The following is a 27,951-nucleotide window of genomic DNA, read 5'->3' as shown; positions in this document are numbered from 1 at the left end:
CGCCCCCTGGGCCCCGCGGCTCTGGAGAACATGAGTTGTCCCGGGGGACCGGCTTTGGAGCGCTGCCCTGTCCGGGGACCTGCCCCTCCCCGGCCGCAGGGAGGAGCCCCCCACCCCCAAGTGACCTTGTGTCCGCGAGCGAGCGCTCGCCGCCGCCGGCTCCGCGAACCCCCGCGCCACGGCCACCCGGACCCCTCCCCCGGGCACACCGTCAGCTCGGCCGCCCGGCTCTTCGCTCTGCACGCCGGCAACAGCCTGCCCCGGGGCGTCGCTCCGCTCTCGGTGGGGGCTGCCGCGGCGGAGCCGGCTTCCGGCTGCCCCCAGGAGTGTGGAACTAAGTTCAGCCCGAGTAGCTCGGGTGCCCTGCCGGGGTGGCCGAGGTGGGGGCGGAAGGAGCGGTGGGTGTGGGGGAGGGGGCGGTGCGCGTCAGCGCTGTGCTCTCCCCCTCCCCCCGCACAGTGACTCGGGCCAGTGCAGAGGGCCCCAGGCCGCAGGCAGGAGCAGCTGGGCCGATTCCCTGGCCGGGAGCGGAAGGGGATGGCGTCGGGCCTGGGCTCCCCGTCCCCCTGCTCCGCGGGCAGCGAGGAGGAGGATATGGATGCACTTTTGAACAACAGCCTGCCCCCACCCCACCCAGGTAACATCTTCCCCAAGGGCTCGGGGCTGGAGGGGAGCTCTTGGGGACTCCCTACCGATCCCGTCAGGCAGAGCAGTGTTGCTCTTCTCGATCGGTGCGAAGCCCAAGGTGGAGGGCATCTGAAGGGAGTGGTTCCCTTCTGCGGAGCTCTTGTGTGCGGGGGGGTGGGAGCCATGTGCCTCCTGGGCACCGCGGACCCAGATGCAAGCTGACTGCACTCGTCTGTCTTGAGGAATGCTCTGCAGTTCCCAGTTGAGGGAGCTCTCCGGGCTGGCAGGCGTTACCTTGTGCGGGTCTTTGGAGGCATGCAGGTAGCGGGAAGCTGTTGGGGGCTTCGGTGGCAGGGGGCGTTGAGGGTCTCTGTTGGAGGATCCCAGTTGGGCATCTGTGCTAGTCCGATCGTGTGGTTGCTGCTGTGGAAAGGAAAGAGGGAGTGCTGTTTAACATCTGGTATTTTTAGCTTCTGATCAGTTACCGGTTTTCTGTAGTTTCAGCTGTATGAAGTTTGAATCGCGCTCCTTAGCGGATCTAGAGCACTTTGAGCCAGGCAGATCGCTGCAGTGTTTTGAGTGGGGAAGGGAAGAGGGCTTGGGGAGAATGTACTAGCCTAGCAAAGAGGGGTTCCTGATGAGTAGACATTACCCTGACATCTGTGCTAGAGGCTTCTGCCTCTCTGAGTAGCCCAGGGTTTGGGCTGGCGCCTGAGTTGTTTGTGTAGGTGTATGAGGGGTTGCACTATCTGTAGCGTTGTAGGGTGGCACCGTGGACTGGCCAAACCCGTATGTTTGTAACCATGCTGCCTGATTGGAGTAGCTCTGTCTGTCCTCAAAAGATGGTTGATGTCATGCTTCCAAGAGGATGTCTGTCCTTATTCAGAGCCCCTTAGCTAGGTCACCTGCTTGTTTCTTTGACCTTCCGCCCTAGTTTGTAGCTTTTTCTTTTTCTTTTCTGTATGTCATTTCTTTACCCTCTCTCCTGCTTTTTTTCTTACTCTGAGCCTGCTGATCCTGTTTTTCTCATTGAGTATCTTTCACTTCTGCCCTCTCTTAGTTCCAGCTGGAAGTTGAGGTGGTCTGGGAGGAATGCTTTCACATTTGGCATTTTCTAACTTGGAATTCTTCACTTCAACCTGAGGCCATGTAAGAGAGCAGCCTCTGTTACTGAGTCTTCAGCTACTGGATTAGGGAATTTAGGCTTGAGGCTCATCACTGGAAGGGTAGGGTGGCTGATTCTTGTGCCCTTACTCCAGGTGAGGGTGGAGTGGGGGTGGTAAAAAGAAGGCTCACCTTTCTTTCATCATTTCAGCCAGGAGCATGAGAAATGTAGTGCCATCCAGCCAATGTTGGTTCCCCATCTTGGCCTCCCATTAGCCTGTTGGTCTGGGGCTGCCCCCCAGGTTGACTGGTAGTTGTACAGGCTTCCAGGGTGAACTCTGGCTGGAGCTTTGGCATGACCCAGTTTCTCCATTTGCCACACCCATTCCGGCCCCTTTCCCAAATCTCTGTCTCTCAGCCAGTTTGCCACCTGCCGTTTCAGCACCTTGTTTGTTGAGGAGTTGGGGAGGAGTGTGGATGGAAGCGAGTCCCCTTGGCTTCATGGGTTTGCCTTGTCTCCATTTCTAGCTTCTGTGGAGGCAAAAAGGAAGAACTGAGATACAGCTGATTGAGGGGTAACGTGGGGATTTGTGGGGAGAAGCCCTTAGGAAAATGATTCTGTGTGGTGAAGTCCAGGCTGGTGTTCCATCCCCAAGGGAATGGGAGGGGCTTTCGTGTGCCTGGCTTGAATCCGCACTGAGTGAGTTGGGGAGGCTGATGGTGCTTTGTCCAGCCTAATGTCTCATGTTCCCTGGTATCTGTCTGGCTCAGGGAGGGTGGAGCCAGAGGCATTTTAGGGCTAGTTTTGCGGATCAGGTGCTAAGAGCGTGTGTGCAATTGAAGGAAACATACTGTTTCCCCCCACAGGTTAGGTCCTGCTACTTTTTTGGTGTGGACGTGATTCACGTATGTTGGCTAGGCTTCCCATATGTAGGCATGATTCCCATATGTTCGGTTGGGGTGATGAGGAAGCTGAGTTTTGAGACTTCTTGTGGACTCCCATTTCTCAAGCTAAATCTGCAGGTTGAGGAGAACTTTGTATTCTCTGACCACAGCTCTGTTAAAATTTTGTTAAGTCTTAGTTTTGATGATTTGGAAAAAACAATTATGATTGAGGGAGTAGCCCAACCCCTCGAGTTGTCTTAGGTGACTAGGGTGACCTTTGTAAACTGTGTCATCCCAGGATAGGTGTTAGAGACTGGTGGCATTTGGATGTGGGGTCAGGTAATAATTTGGGAAGTCATCTGTGAGGGCAGTCTCCCTAGCCACCTCTGTCAACCCCACCCCCCTCCCCTGCCACTTCCTGTCTGTCCTATGTTGGCAGCTGGGTGCCCTGGCTGGCTTCTGCGGTCAGGAGCCATTTTCCCTCTCCTCAGTGGGTGAGGCACTTCTTTGCTCCACTCCCTTCTGCACTCTCCCCTGCTTGGGCGGGGGTGGCTTGGGAAGAGGGAGGAGGGATGTGGGAGCTGGTGTGATTGTGGGATACAAAGGAAGCAGCCTCCTGGCCTTCTCCTCCCCCAGTGCCCCTTCCCACCTATCTCTGCCCAGGAGCTCTTAGTCTTCCCCAGGCTTTGTGTGTGCTTCCAGCCAGGGAGGAGGTGGAGCCAGATGGGAGGAGGACTGGGAGGGGGAGATGGTGACAGCTGGGCTGATTTGGGCCCCTAGGGAAAAGAGGCTGCTGACCCAGGAGAAGCTAGGGAGGAATAGTAGGGCTGGAGATGGGGAAAGGAAATTGTGTTTGAAAGAGGGTGCGAGGTTGGAGCAGAAACAGGACCTGGGCTTGGGAGGTTCTGGTTGTTCTGAGCAGTGATGACTCTAAAGGAGTTAGAGAAGGATCTGGTTTCTGACCCCAGAACCTGTATTGTTCTGGGACGTGGTCAGGGCCTATTCTGTGGCTGCCATGTGGGTAAGGCCTTCCATTCCCATCCCTAAACTTCAACCAGTTGCAAGAGGTCTGGGATTTAGTTCTCCTGTTTGGTGAACTCTAGGCAACTTGATTCAGCTATGCTGGTGAACATCTAGTGGGCTGCTGCAGGAATCAAGAGAGGAGGCAAGGGCCTGGACAGCTGCCCGAGGTGGGCCTGGTCTGGTTTGGCAGGCCTATTTCGGTATATACAGCTCTCTCTTTGTTTTAGTTCTGGGTATCAGCTTCCTTCTGTGGAGAGTATAGCAGTTCTCTTCAGGGGAATCTGGGACAAGAAGAGGTGGGGAGTAAAATCTAAACCCTGTGGATTAGGCCCTAACCTTTTGCTGTCTATCTTTTCCCTGTGTACTACTCTGACAAATTTATGTAGAAAATGAAGAGGACCCAGAAGAGGATTTATCAGAAACAGAGACTCCAAAGCTCAAGAAGAAGAAAAAGCCGAAAAAACCACGGGACCCTAAAATCCCTAAGAGCAAGCGCCAAAAAAAGGAGGTGAGTGGGTGACTGCATGTTACAGGGAAGGAGAGGAGGCAGGGAGGAGCTGTGAGAAGGGCATTTGTCCCTTCCTCGGGAGTGGCAGGCCAGGTCCTGGGATGAGCCTCAGGGCTGTCCTGAGGTCAGCATGTGTGTAGCATGTGTGTGTCTGTCTCCCTCTCCCCCTTCCCTGCTCCAGCGTTTGCTCTTATGCCGGCAGCTGGGGGACAGCTCTGGGGAGGGGCCAGAGTTTGTGGAGGAGGAGGAAGAGGTGGCTCTGCGCTCAGACAGTGAGGGCAGCGACTATACCCCTGGCAAGAAAAAGAAGAAGAAACTTGGACCTAAGAAAGAGAAGAAGAGCAAATCCAAGCGGAAGGAGGAGGAGGAAGAGGATGATGATGATGATGATTCAAAGGTGTGTGAACCTCCCCCCTCCTCTGTGCTGTTGATTCCTAGCCTCGGTTTCCCAGATGGCCTGCTGCCCCTTAGAACCTGTTCTTCCCACCTATTTCTTTGTGTTTTTGAGACAGGGTCTCGTTATGCAGTTTAGGCTGGCCTTGTGCTCACCCTGTAGCCCAGGCTATTCTCAAACTCACAAAGATTCTCCTGCCTCAGCCTCCCGAGTGCTGGGATTACAGGTGTGTGCCACCACACCTGGCCCCCACCTATTTCTAATTGCTTCCTCTTAGCTCTGGTTTTGCCAGCTGTAGCTCCTGTCCCAGGTTCCCTTAACAAGCATGGGCACTGTGTGGCAGGCCCTTGACTGTGCTCTCTGCAGGAGCCTAAAACGTCTGCTCAGCTTCTGGAAGACTGGGGCATGGAAGACATCGACCATGTGTTCTCAGAGGAGGATTATCGCACCCTCACCAATTACAAGGCCTTCAGCCAGTTTGTCCGGTAAACCAAGAGGGTCTTGGAAGAGGAGGAGAGTCCTTCTATATAATCTCTTTTTGTTTCTCTTTCTTTTATACTTAAACATTTTCCTGTTCTTGTCAATTTTTCCACCAGACCCCTCATTGCTGCCAAAAACCCCAAGATTGCAGTCTCCAAGATGATGATGGTTTTGGGTGCGAAGTGGCGGGAGTTCAGCACCAACAACCCTTTCAAAGGCAGCTCTGGGGCTTCAGTGGCAGCGGCGGCGGCGGCAGCAGTGGCCGTGGTGGAGAGCATGGTGACAGCCACGGAGGTGGCACCCCCTCCTCCCCCTGTCGAGGTGCCTATCCGCAAGGCCAAGACCAAGGAGGGCAAAGGTAAAGTGGGGTTGCATGGTCGAGGGGTCTCATGTGGGCCTTGGAAGTCAGAGAGCACTGGGGAATGGGAATGTTAGGAGAGAGGAGGGAGGAATAAGTCTGGGATTTGGGAGGCTAGGTAGAGTGAAGCAAGCTGAGGTGAACGTTTTATTTTTCCATCCATTTTCCCTGTGATACACATTTGGGAATATTCTGGTTTTAGGTCCCAATGCTCGAAGGAAACCCAAGGGCAGCCCTCGTGTACCTGATGCCAAGAAGCCTAAACCCAAGAAAGTGGCGCCCCTGAAAATCAAGTTGGGAGGTTTCGGTTCGAAGCGGAAAAGATCCTCAGTGAGTGTCCGCGTGTCCCTTCGGGGAAGGATCGGGTGTAATGGAGGGATGTTGTCCTTGGTCAGGGGGTGTCTTGCACAGGAGGCACAGAGAATGTGGGGAGCTGGCCTCAGACAGGCATGCCCCAGCTTTCTCTGTGTAGTCCTGCTGGGCATCTAGTTCCCCCAGTGAGGGAGCGATCCCCTCTCTACTGCTCTCGCCTTCCCTTGGTGTGAACTTTTAATCTTACTCCTTTTTATTCTGCCAGAGTGAGGATGACGATTTAGATGTGGAATCTGACTTTGATGATGCCAGTATCAATAGCTATTCTGTTTCTGATGGCTCCACCAGCCGCAGTAGCCGCAGCCGCAAGAAACTCCGAACCACTAAAAAGAAAAAGAAAGGTGTGTTTCTTTCCTGTGTCTGTGATGGGACATGGTGGGAATGGCTGGGAAAGAATCTCCCTTAGGAGATAGGGGTTGGGGGAGGTGGTTTTTTTTCTAATAACTGGGCTTTCCCTCTTCCTTGCCCAGGCGAGGAGGAGGTGACTGCTGTGGATGGTTATGAGACAGACCACCAGGACTATTGCGAGGTGTGCCAGCAAGGCGGTGAGATCATCCTGTGTGATACCTGCCCTCGAGCCTACCACATGGTGTGCCTGGATCCGGACATGGAGAAGGCCCCCGAGGGCAAGTGGAGCTGCCCACACTGCGTGAGTACCTGGCCACTGTGGCCCCTGAGCACCTGTGAGAGGAAGGGTGGGATGGGCAAGCTGGTGGTGATGAGCTTTGGGAAGATCTAGGGGAGAAATGTGCAGTGGGGTCTGACTTGAGGGGTGGGGCAGGGTGGGGTGGGAATAATAGGAATCTGTGGTCCTTTGCTGCAGGAGAAGGAGGGCATCCAGTGGGAGGCAAAAGAAGATAACTCAGAGGGTGAGGAGATCCTGGAAGAGGTTGGGGGAGACCCTGAAGAGGAGGACGATCACCATATGGAATTCTGTCGTGTCTGCAAGGATGGGGGGGAGCTGCTCTGCTGTGACACCTGCCCATCTTCCTACCACATCCACTGCCTAAACCCTCCACTGCCAGAGATCCCCAATGGCGAATGGCTCTGTCCCCGTTGCACTGTGAGTGACTGGCCTCAGCCAGGGTGGAATTGCGGGAAGTTTAGTAGAAGGGCTCACTTGTAAGTGGGCATCGTGAGGTTGGAGGTACAGGAGAGGTCATTAGAGAGCTAGGTGCTTTTTAGCTGTGAGACAGGTATTTTCCTTCCTCACCTAGCCTTGGGACACTTTTTCCTGAGGAAGTGTAGAACTTAGTTAGAACTGATGAGTTGATGTCTTGCCAGCCCTGTTAAAAGGGCTGACATACTGTTCTGGCAGAGAACATCTGTCTGTCTTGATGCCCTGTCCTGGGCTTGGTGGCCTGGAATTTTAATAGGGCCATTTACTGATTTTAGATTGCTTAAGAGAGAAAGGCCCGGCTCGGGGTCTGTGGGGTCTCTGGGTTGTTAAAGTCTAGTGGTGTCAAGTGGCTAGGCATGTGTTACGCATCCATGATGAAATCCAGAAATGGGGAGGAGACTGTACTGTTCTTTCTCTAGGAGGGTCTGGGATTAGATCTTACTTAAAATGAGATTTTTATAACCCTTCGGTAAGTTTGAAGCTATAGGCTACATACCATCTCCTCCCTCTGTTATGAATTGGGATTAAGTCATCTCTGTTTCTCTCAGTGTCCAGCTCTAAAGGGCAAAGTGCAGAAGATTCTAATTTGGAAGTGGGGTCAGCCACCATCTCCCACGCCAGTGCCTCGGCCTCCAGATGCGGATCCCAATACTCCCTCCCCTAAGCCGTTGGAGGGGCGGCCAGAGCGGCAGTTCTTTGTGAAATGGCAAGGCATGTCTTATTGGCACTGCTCCTGGGTATCTGAGCTTCAGGTAAGCTTGGGACAGGCTGGAGATGGGGGAGAGGCCACAACAAGGAAGGCAGGGGGCAAACAGCCTTGTGGGAAGAGCGAGTAGACACAGATCTGTGGCTTATTTTGTCTCTCTGTTTGTAGTTGGAGCTTCATTGTCAGGTGATGTTCCGAAACTATCAGCGGAAGAATGATATGGATGAGCCACCTTCTGGGGACTTTGGTGGTGATGAAGAGAAGAGCCGAAAGCGAAAGAACAAGGACCCTAAATTTGCAGAGATGGAGGAACGCTTTTATCGCTATGGTATAAAACCCGAGTGGATGATGATCCATCGAATCCTCAATCACAGGTACTGCATGGGCCAGCTGAAGGTAGACAACAGGTGCATGGGAGAATCTAGGGACAGGGAGTGAGGAAAGGGGCGCTACCAGTAACTTACCCTTGGAGGACATCTTATAGCATAATGAGTGATTGAATCCTGGAATTGGGGCCTTAGGAGAGTATACATTACAAATAACTTCCAGGCCAAAGATGAGTATAAGAGAGGCTCTGAGCCTGTGAGGTCCATAGCACATGTTGGGTAGTTTGAAGCATAAGTTACTGTCCCTTTTTGAGGGTAAGGGTGACTTGGGGTGAGGTTGCCTCTTGACCCTGAGGGTTTCTCTCTTGATCTTGTAGTGTGGACAAGAAGGGCCATGTCCACTACTTGATCAAGTGGCGAGACTTACCTTACGATCAGGCATCTTGGGAGAGTGAAGATGTTGAGATACAGGACTATGATCTATTTAAGCAGAGCTACTGGAATCACAGGTAGGTGATTTGGGGAGAGAAGGGGAGAGAGGTTGCTTCCTTTTGAAAAGGACCCTAGGCAGCTGTGGGATTCCTTCCCTTTTAGGGAATTAATGAGGGGCGAGGAAGGACGACCAGGCAAAAAACTCAAGAAGGTGAAGCTGAGGAAGTTGGAGAGACCTCCTGAGACTCCCACTGTTGATGTGAGTTGGGACAGGAGAGAGGGAGGGCATGGTGTGTTGGGTAGGGCACGATAGCTTATCTGCTCCTGTGTCAGTAATGGTGCTTTAGGAAATGATCTGTAAACATTATCACGAAAATGCCTTATGATATCCACATCCCGCTTCTCCACATCTCTGTAAAGAATAAGAATTTTTTTCAGTTAAAAAAACACCATAGAGGGGCTGGGGATATAGGTCAGCAGCATAAGCTCTTGCCTGGCAAGCCTGAGGTCATGAGTTTGATTCCCGGTACCAAAAAAGAAAAAGAGAAAAAAAAAAAAAAAACCATAGAGGATGTGTTGGTACTGGAGATTGAGCCCAGCGGCTTACGTATACTGGGCAAGCTAGCACTCTGCCACTGACCTATACCCCGAGCCCTTTTAATTTTTCTGTTTAGAGACAGGGTCTCCTTTAGATGTTCAGGTTGGCCTCAAACTTGCAGTCCTCCTGCCACAGTCTCCCAGGCAGCTGGGATTACAGGTGTGCAACACTGTACCTGGCTACAAGGTATATTTTATTTATTTTCATCTTTTTTTTTTTTTTTTTTGGTACCGGGAATTGAACTTAAGACCTTGCACTTGCCAGGCAGGCACTTGTGCTGTTGAGCTATATCCTATTTATTTATTTATTTATTTATATTTTTGTCTCTTTGCAACATGGCCTCACTATGCAATTCAGCCTGGCCTTGAGCTCATCTTGTAACCCAGGCTAGCCTCAAACAATCCTCCTGCCTCTGTCTCTTGAGTGCTGGGATTATAGGTGTGTTCCACCACGCCTGGCTCTATTTGGTTTTTTTTGTTTTGTTTTTTGTTTTTTGTCTTTTTGAGACAGGGTCTCACTATATAGTTCAGGCTGGTCCTGAGCTCACTCTGTAGCCCAGGTTGGTCTCGAATTCACAGCAATCCTCCTGCCTTGGCCTCCCTGGTGCTGGGATTACAGGCGTGCACTACCACGCCCGGCAATCTATTTGTTTTTAATTTTTTTGTTTTGTTTTGAGATAGGGTCTTACTTTGTAGTTAGTAGGCTGGCCTTGAACTTGCATTGATCCCGCTGGCAGCCTCCCCGAGTGCTGGGATCACAGATGCACTACCATGTCCAGCTAGTGTGTATTTGAAATGACTGGAGAAATCTTGCCTATAGAGCAGTCATACAACCAAGCTACTGTGAAATTATATTGCAGCCTGGGTCTCCTGACCTTTAATATTGTGGCTTACTTCCTCTGGTTTTTGCTTGTATAATGTGAGGGCAGTTAGAGTTAAGGAAGTGAATTTGGGGCTGAGGGATAGCTCAGTGGTAGAGTGTGCTTAGCATGCACAAAGTTCTGGGTCCTATGCACAGTACCAGATAACAACAGAAGAGTGGATCCAGAAGGCACACAAGATTGTTTACCTTGTGGATTGTAGGGTTATTGCATTTTTAGAGAGTCCCTGGTGTGTTTTTTCCTCTAATCTACATACGGCCAAGATCAGATTTGCCTGGTAGGATTTTGTTTTGTTTCTAGACGATCCTAAGGCAAATGTAAAATTGTAGTAACTGGTAAGAATCTCTTCTCATTGCCCTTTTTTTTTTTTTTTTTTTTTTTGTGTGTGTGTGTGTGTGTGTGTGTGTTTTGAGATAGGGTCTCACTGTGTAGTTCAAGCTGGTTGTGAACTCATGGCAATCTTCCTGTCTCAGCCTCCTGAGAGCTGGGATTATAGGTGTGTGCCATCATGCTTAGCTACCTCCATCGTTTTTTGTTTGGTGATGCTGAGAATGGAATCCTGGGCCTTGTGCATGTGTTCTACCGTTGAGGCTCTACTCCCCTAAATTTCTTGTGGCTCTCTCAGGGAGGATCTAGTGAGGGCAGGTGAGAAAGTAGCTGTTCTTTAATGGAAAAAAGAGGATTCCTGACCAGCTTCCCTGTTTCATTCTTTAGCCAACAGTGAAGTATGAGCGACAGCCAGAGTACCTGGATGCCACCGGTGGGACCCTGCACCCTTACCAAATGGAGGGCTTGAACTGGTTGCGCTTCTCCTGGGCTCAGGGTACCGACACCATCTTGGCTGATGAGATGGGCCTTGGGAAAACTGTACAAACAGCAGTCTTCCTCTATTCGCTCTACAAGGAGGTGAGGAAGGCAAGGGTATTTGTTTTTGGTGTGGGTAGTTTGTGTTCAGTCTTCTCTTGCCCTGTGAGGAAAGGAAAGGGAATTGACCACTTACCACTTGAGTTATTTAGATATGGATGACCAAAAATTGTGTATTTTTTTGTTAATTTTTCTAAGTTAATATAATAGGATATGTAAAAACAGCAATTTTGTCAAATTTATTCAATACAAGAACTGACTGGTGGGGGCTGGGGATACAGCGCAGTGGCACAGTGCCTGCCTGGTGGGCACAAGGTCCTGAGTTTGATTCCAGTACCAAAAAAAAAAAAAAAGAATTGATTGGTTGAGCCAGGCATAGTAGCCTATACCTGTAGTTCTAGCACTTGGGAGGCTGAGGAAAGAGGGTTGCTATGAGTTTGAGACCAGCTTGGGCTACGTAGTTGTTGAACTACATAGAAAGACCCTGTCTCAAAAAAAAGTGACTGGTTGAAGTGACTCCTGCCTGAGTGCCGCTCAGGATGGTCAGTGTGTAAACACACGTTACCTGAGTGCTGTTCAGAATAAACTTAATTGGTTAGAAGTTGGTCTCTGAGCTTGAAGAACACTTGTGAGGGATAATACCACAGGCATATGTCCCCGGTGAAAGGCTCGAGGGAATAGAGCCATGGTAGAATTAGCTGTGGGTGCCTGAGCCTCTATCCTGGGACAGTGGTCATGTGTTGAGGACAGAGGAGTTGTGGGTGGGGTTAGTAGGGAAAGACTTACTAGGAGTGAGAGCTTATGTCTGTCCAGGTGGACTGTGGCATTGTAAGATGGAGTGCATAGGACTTTCTGGTATATGAGGTGAAGACAGGGATAGCAGTGCAGATGCCAGTCCTTAATTCTACTCAAGGGACGGGCAAAAAAAAAAAAAAGGGACGGGCAGAGGTGGATGCCAGGTCCTGACTGTCTCTTCTCTCCAAGGGCCATTCGAAGGGGCCCTTCCTAGTGAGTGCACCTCTTTCTACAATCATCAACTGGGAGCGGGAGTTTGAGATGTGGGCTCCCGACATGTATGTGGTGACCTACGTGGGAGACAAGGACAGCCGTGCCATCATCCGGGAGAATGAGTTCTCCTTTGAAGACAATGCCATTCGTGGTGGCAAAAAGGCATCCCGCATGAAGGTACCTCAGTGGGGTGAGCTATTCTGGAGAGGGGGTCAGGCTTCAGGCCTGGTTTGCTTCTTTATGACTTGGTCCTTGGTGAGACAGGATAACCCTGGGAGGGGAGGGGGTTTGCACTGGAGCTATGGGGCAGTAGTGAGCAGGCTATCTTCCTGTGCAGAAAGAGGCGTCTGTGAAATTCCATGTGCTGCTGACATCCTATGAGCTGATCACCATTGACATGGCTATCCTGGGTTCTATTGACTGGGCCTGCCTCATTGTGGATGAAGCCCATCGGTTGAAGAACAATCAATCTAAGGTGAGGAGACAGGAAGAGGGTTACAAGGTCCCAGTTTTAGTCTTCTAGTACCACATACTCATTCAGTGGAAACCTAGGAGAGGAAGGGAAAAACGGTCTGTCTTCATCTTCTAAGGCCTGAGGCCAGGCCTTAGAAAAGGAGCAATGGTTAGAGTATATCCTTAGTGTTTGCAGGGTGTGCTGTGTTCACCCCAGCATTGAAGAACAAGCAGGTAAATGAAAAGCTCAGTGGTAGTTCATGTTCTTAGTTTGTGGGAAGCTTTGAGTTTGATGCCTGGCACTCAGGTATCAAAAATAGTTGGGCATGCTGAGGTCATGAGTTTGATTCCCAGTACCAAAAAAAAAAAAACAACAGCTGGGCATGGTGGTACATGATTGTAATCCTGGCACTCTGAGATCTGAGGCAAGAGGGTGACTTGCTCGAGCCCAGCATGGGCAGTTTATTGAGACCCAAAAAATAAAACGAACAGTGGTATACACCTGTGTAAGTTCATGTTCTGCCTGGGCAACTTAGTGAAATCCTCTCTCAAAAGGGGGCTAGGATATAGCCCAGTGGTAGAGCACCCCTCAGTTTGATTCCTGACCTCACCAAACAAAAAGACAGGGGCTTCAGTGCGAAGGCCTTAGTCTTATTCCTCAGTGTTACCTAAATCAATATAAAAAGGATGAGGCTGAGTAGGAGGCTTAAGTATATTGGGCTAAGGGCTGGGGATTTAGCTCAGCAGCAAAACGCCTTCCTGGCAATCGCAAGGTCATGAGTTCGATTCCTGGTACTGGAAGGAAAACAAAAACATATATTGGGCAGTGAGACAGCTTGGAATTCTGATACACTAGCATCCTCTGCCAGTGAGGGTCACCTCTCCCCATCTGCTTCCCTAGTTCTTCCGGGTCCTGAATGGTTACTCACTCCAGCACAAGCTGTTGTTGACTGGGACACCGTTGCAGAACAATCTTGAAGAGCTGTTTCATCTGCTCAACTTTCTCACCCCAGAGAGATTCCAGTGAGTGTGTGTTTATCTATAATCAGATCATAATGCTGCTTCTAATTCTTCCCTGTTGCCCATTTTCTGTGTCACTTTCCCTTTCTTTCTCCCCCTCCAATGACTTTTTTCCTTGTCTTTGTGAAGCAATTTGGAAGGCTTCTTGGAGGAGTTTGCTGACATTGCCAAAGAGGACCAGATTAAAAAACTGCATGACATGCTGGGGCCTCACATGTTGCGGCGTCTCAAAGCTGATGTGTTCAAGAATATGCCATCCAAGACAGAACTGATTGTGCGGGTAGAGCTGAGCCCTATGCAGAAGTAAGTGAGGAGGGGCAGGAGTGCTGACCCTGTTCTGCAAGTGCAATGAGACCCCCTCCAGGTCTGCAGTGTTTTTTTCAGCCCTGCCCCACCCCACACACTCAAGGCAGCTAGTGGCAGCAGCAGGTGGGGCCTGTGGAGAACTGGTGCTGTGGAGGTGGACCATATAAATCTTAGTTAGGCCTTCCCTCATTTAACATGATGGTGGTGCTGCTGGTCAGCCTGTTTGGTTTCCTTAGCCCCAGAGTGAGGTATGTTTGAAACACCTCAGGTCATGCCCTGCATTAGTAGTCATTCAGAGGCCTGAGTCCAACCTCTTTCTCTCTTGCCCATGTAGGAAGTACTACAAGTACATCCTCACTCGGAATTTTGAAGCACTCAATGCTCGAGGAGGTGGCAACCAAGTGTCTTTGCTAAATGTGGTGATGGATCTGAAGAAGTGCTGCAACCATCCATACCTCTTCCCTGTGGCAGCAATGGTATGTTGTGCCCCTTCTTGGTCCTCCCTGGGTTGGAATTCCTTATTATAGGCTCTTCCAATATTTTTTCCTTTGCTTCTGTCCTCAGGAAGCTCCTAAGATGCCTAATGGCATGTATGATGGCAGTGCTCTAATCAGAGCGTCTGGGAAATTATTGTTGCTGCAGAAGATGCTTAAGAACCTTAAGGAGGGTGGGCACCGTGTACTCATCTTCTCCCAGGTATTACATGGGCTGGGCTGGGAGCTTTAGTAGTGGATAGTCCAGAGAGACATGACAAAAGAGATTATCATCTGACCCCTCTATAACTAAGCTGCTCCTTTACAGATGACCAAGATGTTAGACCTGCTGGAGGATTTCTTGGAACACGAAGGTTATAAATATGAACGTATTGATGGTGGAATCACTGGGAACATGCGTCAAGAGGCCATTGACCGCTTTAATGGTACAGAGAGGAAGGGAAGGGCTCACTTCCAGGCATCCTTAAGTCGCTTGTATCTTTGGATGGATCACTTACTCTTTCACATCTCTTTTTCTGTGTAGTTCTTCTGGGTCTTTGTCAGTTGATGTGGAAGAGGAAAACCTTTGAATGTCTCGATTGGAGGAATGTATTGGATTATTCCTAGATTTTTTTTTCACCTTTGGAGTCTTTATTTTTTCTGCTAGAAAAAAACCAGCATTTTATCTAATCCTCCTCATTGCATCTGGAGGCCAAAAGAGGGATCACATACCAAGTTAGTGCCAGACTTGTCTGTCTTTAGTAGACACTACTACATCTTTTTTTCCCAACTTCTTATTTTAAAATAATTTTGGATTTAAAAATTGCAAAATAGCAGAGTTGATGTATACCCTTCAACCTGCTTCTTTTAGTAGTGACAACTTATATAACACGGTACATTGATTTAAACCAGGCAGTTAACATTGGTGCTGTAAAGTGAACTGTAAGTCTTGATTGAATGTCCCTGATTTTTCCCTTAATGTCCTTTTTTGGTTTCAGGATCCAGTCTTTTAGTTACGGTGCTGCTTCCTGCCCATATTTCACCTGTCCGCCTTAAGCACATGTGTAGTACTAGGCATCAAACCCAAGACCTTTGCACTGAGCTACATTCTCAGCCCTTTTTCATTTATTTACTTATTTTTGTTTGAGATAGGGTCATGCTAAGTTGCCCAGGCTGGGGCTGAGCTTAAAATCATGCTGCCTCAGTCTCTCAGAGTGCTAGGATTGCAGGTATACACTACCATGTCTGGCTTCCTTTTGTTTTATGATGTTGATACTCCTTCTTTTGTTGTTGTTTTTTTTTTTTTTCTTTTTTCTTGTTTTTTTTCCTGGTATTGGGAATCGAACTCACGACCTTGTGCTTGCCAGGCAGGCGCTGTGCTGCTGAGCTAAATCCCCAGCCCCTGTTGTTCTTTTTGAAACAAGGTCTCGCTAAGCAGTTCAGGCTGGCCTTGAACGAGTTGGAACTATCCACCTGCCTCAGCCTCCCAAGTGCTGGGATTACAGACATATGCCACTATGCCCGATTTATGATGTTTATACTCTTGATGAGTATTGGTCATTTTTTTTTTTTTTTTTTTTTTTCGAGACAGGGTCTTGCTATGCAGTTCAGGCTGGCCCTGATCTCACTTTGTAGCCCAGACTGGTCTCGAACTTGCAGTGATCCTCCTGCCTCAGCCTCCTGAGTGCTAGGATTACAGGCATGCACCACCTTGCCTGGAATAGGTTTCTTTTTTTTGTCGTTTTGTATAATATCTTTTGAGTTGACTGAGGAGACATTTTGGAGAAGAATACCACAGAATTGATACTGTGTCATTTTATTTTTTATTTTAAAAATTAATTTTCTTTGAGACAGGGTCTTGCTTTATAATGCGGGCTGGCCTTGAACTCACTGTATAGTCCGGGCTGGCCTCAAATTTAGAGCAATCTTCCTGCCTCAGCCTCCCAAGTGCTGGGATTACAGGCATGTGCCACCTCACCTGGCGCTGTCATTTTTAATGCATCATATTGGAGGTGGACATGAAGTGCTATGTCCCATTTCTGGGGATTATTGATTATTGGTTGAGAGGATCTCTTGATGTCTGCTGGATTACTCTTCTCCCGTTGTAATTGATTATATATAGCTTGGTGGTACTGGGGCTTGAACCCAGGAGTGTTTGTTCTACCACTGAGTTTTATCCCCCAACCCCCCGCAAAAAATTAAAAATTTTTTTTTTTTTAAAGTTGCTCAGGCTGGCTTTGAATTTGCAGTCCTCCTACCTTAGTCTCCCAAATAGCTGGGATTACAAGTTGCACTGTGTAAAATTGATAAAGACCTTCAAGATGATACTTTGTTGTTAATACCCTTATTGTCCTTAAACTTTCACACTGATTTCTGTATCCAGTGGGGGACTTTGCTTTCATAGGAAACTTCCTTTTTCACCTGCACCCCAAACACCACACTTTATTGACGTTACCCAAAATATGGTCAGTGCTAGCCAAACTTTCTGGTTTATAATGAAGTAAATGACATAAAAATAATCTGTTCGTCTGATGTGCCTGTACTCCCAGAACTTTTAGGAGGCTGAGGAAGGAGGATCACACGTTCAAGAGCAGCCTGAGCAAGTTAGTGACTTAGTGAAACCCTGTCTAAAATCAAATTGGACCGCCGGGTGTGGTGGTCACAGTAACTATCACTATGGTCTCTGCCTATGGAGTTTTATATTTCTGAGATTTCTTCTCCATTTATTAACTGTAATTTAGGAGACAACTCTAATTGTGTTCTGGTTCCTTTCTTAGCACCGGGCGCTCAGCAGTTCTGCTTCTTGCTTTCTACTCGAGCTGGGGGCCTTGGGATCAATTTGGCCACTGCTGACACAGTTATTATATATGACTCTGACTGGAACCCCCATAATGACATCCAGGTGAGTCTGGGGAGATAGGAACTTACTAGAGGTGCAGTTTCTCTGAGGGTTCCACTTTTCTGAAACTAGTTCAACTGAGAAACAGCAGAATCTTTTTTTAAACATTTGGGCCTTTGCACTGAGCCACATCCCAGTTTCTTTAAAAAAAAAAGTCCTGTTAAAATTTTGAGACAGGAGCTGGGCATGATGGTGCGTTCCTATAATCCTAACACTTGGGAGGCTGAGACAGGAGGATTGCTGTGATTTCAAGGTCAGCTTGGCCTACATAGTGAGACCTTGTCTCAACAAAACAAACAAAATAACCAGTTTGTTTTTATTTTATTTTTAATTTTTTTTTCTTTTTTTTGATACAGGGTCTTACTATGCAGTTTAGGCTGGCCTTGAGCTCACTTTGTAGCCCAGGCAGGTCTCGAACTCAGAATGATCCTCCTGCCTCAGCCTCCCAAGTGCTGGGGTTATAGGCCTGTGCCACCACACCTGGTGGTCCAATTTGTTTTTAGACAGGGTTTCACAAAGTCACCGAGTTGCTCAGGCTGCTCTTGAATGTGTGATCCTCCTGCCTCAGCCTCTCAAAAGTTCTGGGATTACAGGCACATCAGACGAACAGATTATTTTTATGTCATTTACGTTATTATAAACCAGAGAGTTTGGGCTAGCACTGACCGTATTTTGGGTAATGTCAGTAAAGTGTGGTGTTTGGGGTGCAGGTGAAAAAGGAAGTTTTCTATGAAGGCAAGTGGCAGCGCCCACCTTACACTGGGTTTAACTTACATGAGAAGCAAGGCAGGCATGGTAGCAGGAAAATATAGTTTCTGGTTATTGCTCAACTCCAGGCCTTTAGCAGAGCTCACCGTATTGGACAAAATAAGAAGGTTATGATCTACCGATTTGTGACCCGTGCGTCAGTGGAGGAGCGCATCACACAGGTGGCAAAGAAGAAGATGATGCTGACGCATCTAGTAGTGCGTCCTGGGCTCGGATCGAAGACCGGATCTATGTCCAAGCAGGAGCTTGATGATATCCTTAAATTTGGTACTGAGGAACTGTTCAAGGATGAAGCCACAGATGGAGGTGAGCGCGTCAGGGACTTCAATTTCGAGGTAGGGCTTGGCCTCTCAGAGGGCGGGGAGTATCTTACATACCAGAGGTCTTGAGACCTGCTCTTCCTACTGATGGTGAAGCTGACTTTAGGTTATGGGCCTTTGATTCTCTATAGGAGGAGACAACAAAGAGGGAGAAGACAGCAGTGTTATCCATTATGATGATAAGGCCATTGAACGGCTGTTGGACCGCAACCAGGATGAGACTGAAGATACAGAACTGCAGGGCATGAATGAATATTTGAGCTCATTTAAAGTGGCTCAGTATGTTGTTCGAGAAGAAGAAATGGGGGTAAGTATACGTCCAAGGCAGTGCTGTGCTTGGTGATTGATCTCCAAATTGGAATTAAAACCAGGATGATGTTTGAGACAGAAGGAAAACACCTTTAGGTAAATTAGTACATTGATGAGTAGGTACACTTTTGCCTGAAAACAAAGGATGTAATGTGACTCTGCATGTTCTCTGCCTTGGCTGTCAGGAAATGTACAGCAAAATTTCACACTCATAACAGTAACATTGGCTTTTTGCTAGAATTTAATTTTCTGTTGTATATCTTATTGTACAAAGAAAAATTTGAGAAAACATGCGAGAACATAAGTACTTTTTTTTTTTTTTGGTTTTTCTCTGGTACCGGGAACTGAACTCACGACCTTGCGCTTGCCAGGCAGGTGCTTTGCCGCTGAGCTAAATCCCCAGCCCCCTTTTTTTGTCTTTTTGAGACAGGGTCTTGCTATGCAGTTCAGGCTGGCCTTGAGCTCACTTTGTAGCCCAGGCTGGTCTCCAACTTGCAGCGATCCTCCTGCCTCAGCCTCCTGAATGCTGTGATTACAGGCATGTGCCCCCATGCCTGGCTTCTTTGTTTTTTTGAGACAGGGTCTCACTGTATAGTCCAGGCTGGTATCAAAATCATAATCCTCCTGCCTCAGCCTTCTGAGTGCTAGGATTATAGGTGTACACCACCACACCGGGGTCTGTCTGTTCTAAAAGATCAGAATTGCTTCTCTTTTTCATCTCTTTTTCTTATCTTTACAGTAAAACAAAAATATTTTCTTTTCCCTCAAATGACATAGAGGAGAACAAAATGAAAAATAAAATTTGCTTGCTGAGAGTGGTGGCGCATGCCTGTAATCCCAGCACTTAGGAGGCTGAAGCAGAAGGCTTGCTATGAGTTTGAGGCCAGCCTGGGCTACAAAGTAAATTCAAGGGAAGCCTGAATTGCATAGTGAGACCCTGTCTCAAAAAGACAAAAAAAAAAAGAAAAGAAAATTTGCTTTCTCTGCTGGTCCCCTTTAAGTGATTTGGCACAGGGACCTTTGAATTCGCTTAGCTTTCTGGTGGTCTTTGTCATTTTCTTCCTTATCCTTGCAGCTCAGAATAATCTCTGGCTGTGTTTTTTGAGTAATGTAGCTATTTTCTTTGTGAAGGTGATGTTTCTGGTCATAGTTTGTGTCCTAGTTGAGAAATTCTATAGACCAGCAGCATTTAATCAAAAATACCCTCATGATAGGAAAGCCCATTCTTTTCAGCCATAGCGAGTGTTACAAATTTTTTTCCGCCTAGTGTTGGGGATTGGACTCAGGGCCTTCACACAGAGCTATATTTCCAACAACTACCCTCCTCTTCTTTGTTTTTAAGTTTTGAAGTAAACTCTTGCTGAGTTGCCCAGGCTGGGCTACAATTTGGAATTTTCCTTCCTGCGTCAGCCTCCAGAGTGCTGGGATTAAAGATGTGTGCCTCCATGCCTTACCATAAGATTTCTTTTTTTTTTTTTGAAACAGGGTTTCACTGTTGTTCAGGCTGGCCTAGAACTCACTATGTAGTTCAGGCAGGCCTTGAACTCATGGCAATCCTCCTGCCTTGGCCTTCCAAGTATTGGGATTACAGGTGTGTGCCACCACATCAAACTGCCCTACCATAAGTTTTTTTTTTTTTTTTGGTGTTTTTGAGACAGGGTCTTGCTGTGTAGTTGAGGCTGGCGTTGAGTTCACTCTGTAGCCCAGGCTGGTCTTGAACTCTCAACGATCCTCCTGCCTCAGCCTCCTGAGTGCTGGGATTACAGGCATGCACCACCACCTCTGGTTTATAAGATATTTTTAAATTTTATTTTTTTGGATAGGGATTGATATATGTTAGCTTTCCTTTAGTGTAACAAAATGACTAATATAATCAACTTAAAAGGAAGATTTGTTTTGTCTCAACAGTTTGAGTCAGGTCTTGTTTCTTTTGAGCCTGTGCAAGACAGCATGTGGTGGGGAGCATGTCTTGGAGGAAGCTGCTCCCCTGGGGCAACAAGGAAGCAGAAGCAGAGGAAGAGGCTGGGATCCCAGCATTCCCTTCTCAGAGGTAGCCACAGCTACCTTACTTCCTCCTGCTGGGCCCCGCCTCTTACAGATTCTACTTCTCAGTGCCTGGGCTGGCAGTAAGGCCTTTTATCCACATCAGAGTAGCATGATCCATGCTGCTCTAAAGGTATCTCTTCCCTCCGTGCTCCCTATCTAGTTCTCTTCCTTGGGATGACTAAGGCTTTTAGTTTCTTGTATGTCTTTCCAAAAATACCTTATGTGCATACATGTTACACACATTCAAATAAACACATGTGTGCATACATATTGCATACAGTGCATGCAAATAATCTTACTTCTTTTTAAACACAAAAATTACTTATTTAGTGATTCTTAGGATTGAACCCAGGGCTTCCTACATGCTAAGCAAGTGTCCCATCACTGAACTACACCTCTAGCCTGTTTTATTTTTTGAGGTTGGGTCTTGTCAAGTTGCCCAGTCTGACTTTGAAGTTGTGACCCCCCAACCTCAGTCTCCCAAGTGGCTGGGGCTGCAGGTGTGTACCCCTGTACTTAGCTAAAGTAATTTATTAGATTTAAGGTTCTCTGGGGCTGGAGATATAGCTCAGTGGCATAAGCGCTTGCTTTGCCATGAGTTCAATCCCTGGTAGCGCAAAAAAAGAAAAAAAAAAGGTTCTCTGCTTTGCTTTTGTCCTTTTCATGTATCTTGGGGCTGTGCTCCAAATTAGAACATAAAGAGCCCTTGTTTTTGATCCTTGTGGGGAAGCATAGGTTGAGTGTCCCTCTTCTGATATGCTCAGAACCAGAAGTGTTCATTTTTGGGGATTTTTTTACATTTACATTTTACCAATTAAGTACCACCGTAAAAAAACCTGCTTTTTGTTTGTTTCTGGTGTTTTGAGACAGAGCCTTGAACTTGCAGCAATCTTCCTGTCTCTGCCTCCTAACTGCTGGGATTATAGGTGTGCACCACCACATGCAGCTCAGTACAAAAATTAAAATCTTAAAACTTGTGGTTGATACCATGCTCAAAAGGCATTTTTAAATTAAACATGCCTTCTACCCATATTAGAGATTGAGCCTAGGGCATTTTTACTGAGCTCTACCTCCTCAGAACTGAGGCTTGAGCTTGTAATCTTTCCACCTCAGCATTCTAGTTTATGAATTATAGGCTTGTATGACCACACTTGGCAATTTTTGGAGCATTTAAAAACTTTGGAGGCTGGGGATATAGCTCAGTGGCATAAGCGCCTGCCTGGCAAGTACAAGGTCCTGAGTTCAATTCCTGGTGCAAAAAAAACGAAAAAGAAAAAGAAAAGAAAAACTTTGGGAGTATTCTGCATTTCAGATTAGGAATGCTCAACTTATTTGTTTAATTAGTTATATAATGATGGGCTTTTAGATTTTTGTTGTTGTTGTTCTAATTTTGATTTTTGAGACAGGATCTCATTATGTAGTTCAGATGGGCCTTGAACTCACTATGTAGTCCAGGCTAGTCTCAACCTTGCAGCTATCCTCCTGCCTCTGCCTCCCAAGTGCTGGGATTACAGGCCTACATCATCACACCTGGCCAAAATTATGTATTGAAGAAAGCAGTGGCTTAATTTCTTGAGGACTTAGATGCAATCAGTGGTTCTGAAAATATCTAAAAGAATATATAACATAAAGATTTTTGGTTTCTTTGTAGGTAGTTTGTAAAGTTACGAGGATCATGAAGATCAGAAGGGCTTCTGGACTGTTTTGCTTGTATGAAGATCTTTCAGTGCTCTGGAAGCCCCTCTGTTCTGCTTGCCGAGACTAACCTTTTTGTTCTTTTTGCTCCCTCCCAGTTGGATGTGCAGTAGTACAAAGGGTTAGAAGAAAGCAGTGCATTCACCTTCTCTTGTGATAATACTCTGTTTTACGTTTTTTTCATAGTTCTGGCGACTGTTAATCTACACATAGTAACAAGGAGCCATTTCCTGTCAATTACATTTCTTCTAAGTTCTTAGGTCCAAACAGACACATCAAATATTTTAGTGTCCACTTACGCAGAGGAGCTAGCAGAATGGGAATTGTGAGGACCAGGGGAGCTGGTGGTGCTGACTTCAGCACCCCTGAGTCCTGGCCCTCCGTCTGTCCCAGGAGGAAGAAGAGGTAGAACGGGAAATCATAAAACAAGAAGAAAGTGTGGATCCTGACTACTGGGAGAAATTGCTGCGGCATCATTATGAGCAGCAGCAAGAAGATCTAGCCCGAAATCTGGGCAAAGGAAAAAGAATCCGTAAACAGGTCAACTACAATGATGGCTCGCAGGAGGACCGAGGTGTGTGTGGCCGGCCCCGCCCCCCACCCACGGGCCGTTCCACTAGAGCAGTGGGCCCCGCTCATCTGCCCTCTCTCCCTCCAGATTGGCAGGACGACCAGTCCGACAACCAGTCCGATTACTCAGTGGCCTCAGAGGAAGGTGATGAAGACTTTGATGAACGCTCAGAAGGTGAGAGCTCAGCTCTTCCACCAACCTAAAAAATGCTTTGTCTCTACTACCCTATCAGTGTCACTGATTCGTACCTTTCTTCTTGCAGCTCCCCGTAGGCCCAGTCGTAAGGGCCTGCGGAATGATAAAGATAAGCCATTGCCTCCTCTGTTGGCCCGTGTTGGTGGGAATATTGAAGTAAGTAACCATTCAATTCTGAAGTGGAGCTGGGGGTGCCCAGGCTTAGGGCTTTGGTCGAGAGAGACTGTTTTTTCCTCTTACATGGGTGCCTTTTTCTCCTAGGTACTTGGTTTTAATGCTCGTCAGCGAAAAGCTTTTCTTAATGCAATTATGCGGTATGGGATGCCACCTCAGGATGCTTTTACTACTCAGTGGCTTGTACGAGATCTTCGAGGCAAGTCAGAAAAAGAGTTCAAGTAAGTTGAGGACTAGGGCGATTCATCTAGTGCAAGGGCCTTTACTGTGTGGTCATTCCACAGCATTTGTCCAGGCTGTGCAGGGAAAGGACCTCCTACTCTGCTGAAGTGGGTTGTAAAGCTGTTAGTAATGAGAGTTGTGGTCCTTCCTTCCCTGGACCTGGTATGGGGTAGTTCTGGAGACCAGCCTTTCACTGCAGTGGTGGCCTTTTTCTCAGGGTGGAGCCATAGTCATACTCTGTGACACTGCCTAACAAGGTGGGAAGGAATTTGATGTACGTAGGAGTTGGCATGGTCTCTGCTTAACTCATTTCTCTACTTCTTTGCTACAGGGCTTATGTGTCTCTCTTTATGCGGCATTTATGTGAGCCCGGGGCAGATGGGGCGGAGACTTTCGCTGATGGTGTGCCCCGAGAAGGCCTATCTCGCCAGCATGTACTTACTAGGATTGGTGTCATGTCCTTGATTCGAAAGAAGGTGAGCTCCTAGGTTTTTCCAGTTTTAAAGGTTTCTGGGGAAACTGGCAGGGGTTGGGGTTGGGGTTGGGATTGGGGGATAGGAAAGGAGCCTAGAGCTAGAATTGAATCTTGAACACTGTGTCACTTGCTACAGGTTCAGGAATTTGAGCATGTTAATGGGCGCTGGAGCATGCCTGAACTGGCTGAAGTAGAGGAAAACAAGAAAATGTCTCAACCAGGGTCCCCCTCTCCAAAGACTCCGACACCTTCCACTCCAGGGGACACACAACCCAATACCCCTGCACCTGCCCCACCTGCTGGTAAATCTGCCTGTCCTATTTTTTTCTGTCTCTCTCTTTGTGTCCTGGCCTATATTTTGTGCTGCCCTGTGCTCAGCTCTCAACAGGGTAGTCTGGCAGGACGCACAGCAATTTCCCTCTCAGTTTAGGAGGGCTGTCCTAAGAATAGGGCTGGCTCTTAAAGGCACGAGAGGACAGTTTAAGATGAGCTAACTGGGAAGGTATGACCTTCTCTGTGATCTGGAACCTTCCTTCTAACTGATTGTCTCCTGTTGGTCTGCAGAAGATGGGATAAAAATAGAGGAAAATAGCCTCAAAGAAGAAGACAGTACTGAAGGAGAAAAGGAAGTTAAATCGGCTGCTCCTGAGGCCACTGTTGAGGTAAGAGAGGTGGAGGTGACAGGAAGCCTTACTAAAGCAAGTGGATGAGACTACTTTTCCTTCTGGGGGTTGGCTTGTCTGGTTCATCTTTTTTTTTTCTTTGAAGTGTGCTCAGCCTCCTGCCCCTGCTTCAGAGGATGAAAAGGTTCTTGTTGAACCCCTTGAGGGAGAGGAGAAAGTAGAGAAGGCAGAGGTGAAGGAGAGAACGGAGGAGCCTATGGAGACAGAACCCAAAGGTAACCACATTATTAAGCACTGCAGATTCCTGTGTGAACCATAGTTATTTCAGGGACTTCCAACCAAGATACAGCAGCGTGAGGAAGAAGTGACCCATTGAGGAAGCCTGGATCCTTGGTTCTAAGTTATAGGACCTCACAGAAATCTTTTTTTTTTATTTTTTAAGAGGGGAAAAAAAAACCAGAACCCACCAAAATTTCAAAATAAGGTAATAGGAGAGTAACAATGGCGAATACATTGTGTATTGTTACCTTTAAATTAGAGTACAAGATATAGGCACTAGAAATCATTTATGAGTTTAATCATAGAGATTTTGGATAGTAGTATTGGACAGAGGAGAACTCTCTTCCATTAGGTGTGTTCTCAATGGCTTCTCTTTCTCCAGGTGTTGCTGATGTGGAGAAGGTGGAGGAGAAGTCCGCAATAGATCTGACCCCTATTGTGGTAGAGGACAAAGGTTGGTATTTGGAGAAGCTGCTTGTGGTTTGGAAGGACTGTAAAACCAGAGGCAGGGACCTTATTTGCTCCACCTCATTATCTATACTGATACAGATATCTTATAACAAAATGGAAAACACTGTCTGTCTCCACATTTTTTAATGTGCTGGTGGCTACTTTTTTGAGGTCAGTCTTCTCTGTGGGGAAGGCTATGGTGCTGGGCTTTTGTGGAGCTGACACTTTCCTCCTGCATATCTTGTAGAAGAGAAGAAAGAGGAAGAAGACAAAAAAGAGGTGATGCTTCAGAATGGAGAGACCCCCAAGGACCTGAGTGATGAGAAGCAGAAGAAAAATATCAGACAGCGTTTCATGTTCAACATTGCAGATGGTGGTTTTACTGGTACGGAAATGAGGGACCTACTGGGAGAGAAGGTCAGAAGTGAAATTGGGTTCTTATCAGAAACCAGATACAGAGGAAATGCTAGCCTGATTGTGTGCTCCTTTGGGTTTTCTGTTAAAGAGCCAGAGGCAGACCATACTAAGATGGAGAGGGCAGTGGGAATAAATAACTTTTGATTTTTTTTTTTTTTTTTTTTTTTTTTTTTTTCTGGTACCAGGAATCAAACTTCAGTTCAGGCTGGCCTTGGGTGTGCTGGTCTTGAACGCTCAGCAATCCTCTTGCCTCATCCTCCCGAGTGCTGGGATTATAGGCATGCACCACCACGCCCAGCTAGCTTTTGAATTTTCACAGATGTTTCCCTTTTTTCCTCCTCTCTACATTTGCTTCAGAGTTGCACTCCCTTTGGCAGAATGAGGAGCGCGCAGCCACGGTCACCAAGAAAACTTATGAAATCTGGCATCGACGGCATGATTACTGGCTGTTAGCTGGCATTATAAAGTATCCTTTCCCTGAGGGAGACGGAGTCTTGGTGAAGGGTTCTGAGGGTTGTTTCGTTTGAAGGACTTGTGTTCCTTGTTTTGTGTTTCCTGAGCATTTTTCCTGCAGTCATGGCTATGCCCGGTGGCAGGACATCCAGAATGATCCCCGCTATGCCATTCTCAATGAGCCTTTCAAGGGTGAAATGAACCGTGGCAATTTCTTAGAGATCAAGAATAAATTTCTAGCTCGAAGGTTCAAGGTAAGATGAGAGGAGTGTGGTGTTTGAGTGATGGATTTGAAAGTCCAGAAGGTTCCGCAGAGGAGGGAGTCTCTTTTTCAACCATACCGTTAGACTGTTTGTACTCTGCAAAGGGCTTTGCTTGTAGGTAACTTTATTAGCGATTAAAACAGACTTGAGACTTTCCTAGCTATACCAGAGCTATAGGTGACTGTGTGCATAGTGAATGATACAGACTAATGCATTGGGTTTAGTGAGGGAACGCTGTAGGCTGGAGTGTTCAGGAGAGAGGGCTTAAATCACATCCCTGAGGAGGTAGCGCTGTTAGTGGGCTGGTGGTCCTTTTTTTCTTGTGTAGGCAAGGGCTGGAGTGTATGCAAAGAGGCGATGCAGATGTAGAGCTCCATTTGCAGAACGCAAGGACTGAGTCTACTGGGGGTGCTCAAGAAGTCACCCAGTATTTACTGAGGGATCAAATAAGATTCTTCAGAGCATCAAATAAGATCTCTTGAAAATTAGACATGGAGTTTGGAAGCTGAAACTAATTGGGGGAATAAAAAATGTATACTTCAGGTGTTAAGTAGCAAGTAGTGACTGGCAAGGGATATAAGGACAAACAGGCACGGTGCCTGTTCTCAGGGGACTGTCACTTTCTAGCAGAAGCAAATGTGTTACCAGATGAATGTGTTCTGTGTATCAGAATGGAGGCTGCTGAAGACCCGAAGAAAGTTCTCCAAAGAAAACTGGGGGAGCAGGGGAGGAAGCTTACAAATGGCTTTATGGAAAAGATAGCATGGAATTAAGTTTTGTTTAGTTTTTTGAGATAGTGACTCACTGTGTAGTCCAGGCTGGTCTTGAACTCACCATGTAGCCCAGGCTGGCCTCAGACTTGAGGCAATCCTCCTGCCTCAGCCTCCTGAGTGGTAGGATTACAGGTGTGTGCCACCATGCCGGCTGGAATTAAATTTTGATAGATGTGATCGACTGTGGAGTAGAAACAGCTGTTAAACCAAAGTGATCCAGTTGGACAAAGACATAGAGGTAGCAAAGCTCAGGGTGGTTGGGAACAACAAATAGTGCAGGTTAGCTGTAGAAAATACTTGTGTTGGGTAATGGTGAGGGAGAAGTTGAAAAGAGAAGGGTAAGTGCTAGAGGTCAGTGGGCTTCTTGGCACCGGATAAGATAGTTTGGATTTTATCTTGTAGTTAACAGGCAGCCATGGAAGGTATGTGAATAGCATTTTTTAAAAATGGTGTTGGAGATGGAATCTAGAGATGCATGCAAGGTAGGCAGTTGCTCTACCACTGAGCCACATCTCCAGCACATGCAAAGTTTTGATAGGACCAAGGGAAATGGAAACAGCATCTGTATAATTACAGGTACCGTACAGTCGTGAGGCATTATGGGTCTAGATTGTGATGCTGTTTGTAGATGATGAGAGGATAAGGATTAAAGGAAACAAAGCACCAAAAAATTTCCAGAACTTACTCCATAGGAGGCAGCAGCTCTTTTCTGCTAAAGGGCCATATAGTGACTATTTCCTTCTCTGTGAGACAATAATCTCTGTCTCTCTCTTTTGTTTTTGTGGGTACTGGGAATCGAACCCAGGACCTCACACTTGCCAGGCAGGTGCTGTATCCCCAGCCCCATAATGGTCTCTTGCAAATACTCATCTCTGTTATTGTGTGACAGTAGCCATAGGAAACATAAATGAATTAAGTATGGAAGTTTTCAGTAAAACTTTATAAACACTAAAATTTGAATATCATGTGATCTTCATGAAGCAGCATTCGGTTGCCTTATTTTGCCTTTTTTTTTTTTGTTTTTCTCCGGTACCGGGAACCGAACTCACGACCTTGATATCACAGATACAGTCCTATTGTCC

The 27,951-nt window shown here is 47.2% G+C and overlaps 1 protein-coding gene across 4 annotated transcripts in view; it reads left to right on the top strand.

Annotated features, from left to right (window-relative positions):
* Positions 1-27,951, top strand: part of Chd4 (chromodomain helicase DNA binding protein 4) — a 36,607-nt gene that overhangs the window by 543 nt on the left and 8,113 nt on the right. For 2 of the 4 annotated variants that reach the window (XM_005378770.2, XM_013511311.1), the window contains exons 2-37: positions 460-637; positions 4,026-4,147; positions 4,350-4,544; positions 4,908-5,026; positions 5,138-5,379; positions 5,582-5,709; positions 5,957-6,092; positions 6,222-6,400; positions 6,575-6,814; positions 7,420-7,623; positions 7,746-7,951; positions 8,281-8,412; positions 8,498-8,594; positions 10,528-10,719; positions 11,662-11,862; positions 12,023-12,160; positions 13,040-13,161; positions 13,288-13,461; positions 13,799-13,940; positions 14,029-14,160; positions 14,266-14,383; positions 16,715-16,839; positions 17,673-17,910; positions 18,056-18,231; positions 22,368-22,548; positions 22,633-22,719; positions 22,808-22,896; positions 23,002-23,135; positions 23,468-23,612; positions 23,748-23,913; positions 24,176-24,273; positions 24,380-24,509; positions 24,896-24,967; positions 25,211-25,348; positions 25,738-25,846; positions 25,955-26,087. In XM_005378770.2, coding sequence (XP_005378827.1) covers positions 538-637; positions 4,026-4,147; positions 4,350-4,544; positions 4,908-5,026; positions 5,138-5,379; positions 5,582-5,709; positions 5,957-6,092; positions 6,222-6,400; positions 6,575-6,814; positions 7,420-7,623; positions 7,746-7,951; positions 8,281-8,412; positions 8,498-8,594; positions 10,528-10,719; positions 11,662-11,862; positions 12,023-12,160; positions 13,040-13,161; positions 13,288-13,461; positions 13,799-13,940; positions 14,029-14,160; positions 14,266-14,383; positions 16,715-16,839; positions 17,673-17,910; positions 18,056-18,231; positions 22,368-22,548; positions 22,633-22,719; positions 22,808-22,896; positions 23,002-23,135; positions 23,468-23,612; positions 23,748-23,913; positions 24,176-24,273; positions 24,380-24,509; positions 24,896-24,967; positions 25,211-25,348; positions 25,738-25,846; positions 25,955-26,087 — 5,340 coding nt within the window. In that variant the 5' untranslated portion in view covers positions 460-537. Of the gene's footprint in view, positions 1-459; positions 638-4,025; positions 4,148-4,328; positions 4,545-4,907; positions 5,027-5,137; positions 5,380-5,581; positions 5,710-5,956; positions 6,093-6,221; positions 6,401-6,574; positions 6,815-7,419; positions 7,624-7,745; positions 7,952-8,280; positions 8,413-8,497; positions 8,595-10,527; positions 10,720-11,661; positions 11,863-12,022; positions 12,161-13,039; positions 13,162-13,287; positions 13,462-13,798; positions 13,941-14,028; positions 14,161-14,265; positions 14,384-16,714; positions 16,840-17,672; positions 17,911-18,055; positions 18,232-22,367; positions 22,549-22,632; positions 22,720-22,807; positions 22,897-23,001; positions 23,136-23,467; positions 23,613-23,747; positions 23,914-24,175; positions 24,274-24,379; positions 24,510-24,895; positions 24,968-25,210; positions 25,349-25,737; positions 25,847-25,954; positions 26,088-27,951 lie in introns of all 4 variants that reach the window. The other 2 variants (XM_013511312.1, XM_013511310.1) reach the window with 2 other exon arrangements.

This window comes from Chinchilla lanigera, unplaced genomic scaffold (assembly GCF_000276665.1).
Source record: "Chinchilla lanigera isolate Chin_1 unplaced genomic scaffold, ChiLan1.0 scaffold00012, whole genome shotgun sequence".
Lineage (NCBI taxonomy): Eukaryota > Metazoa > Chordata > Mammalia > Rodentia > Chinchillidae > Chinchilla > Chinchilla lanigera.
This window is presented reverse-complemented; position numbering and strand designations above follow the sequence as displayed.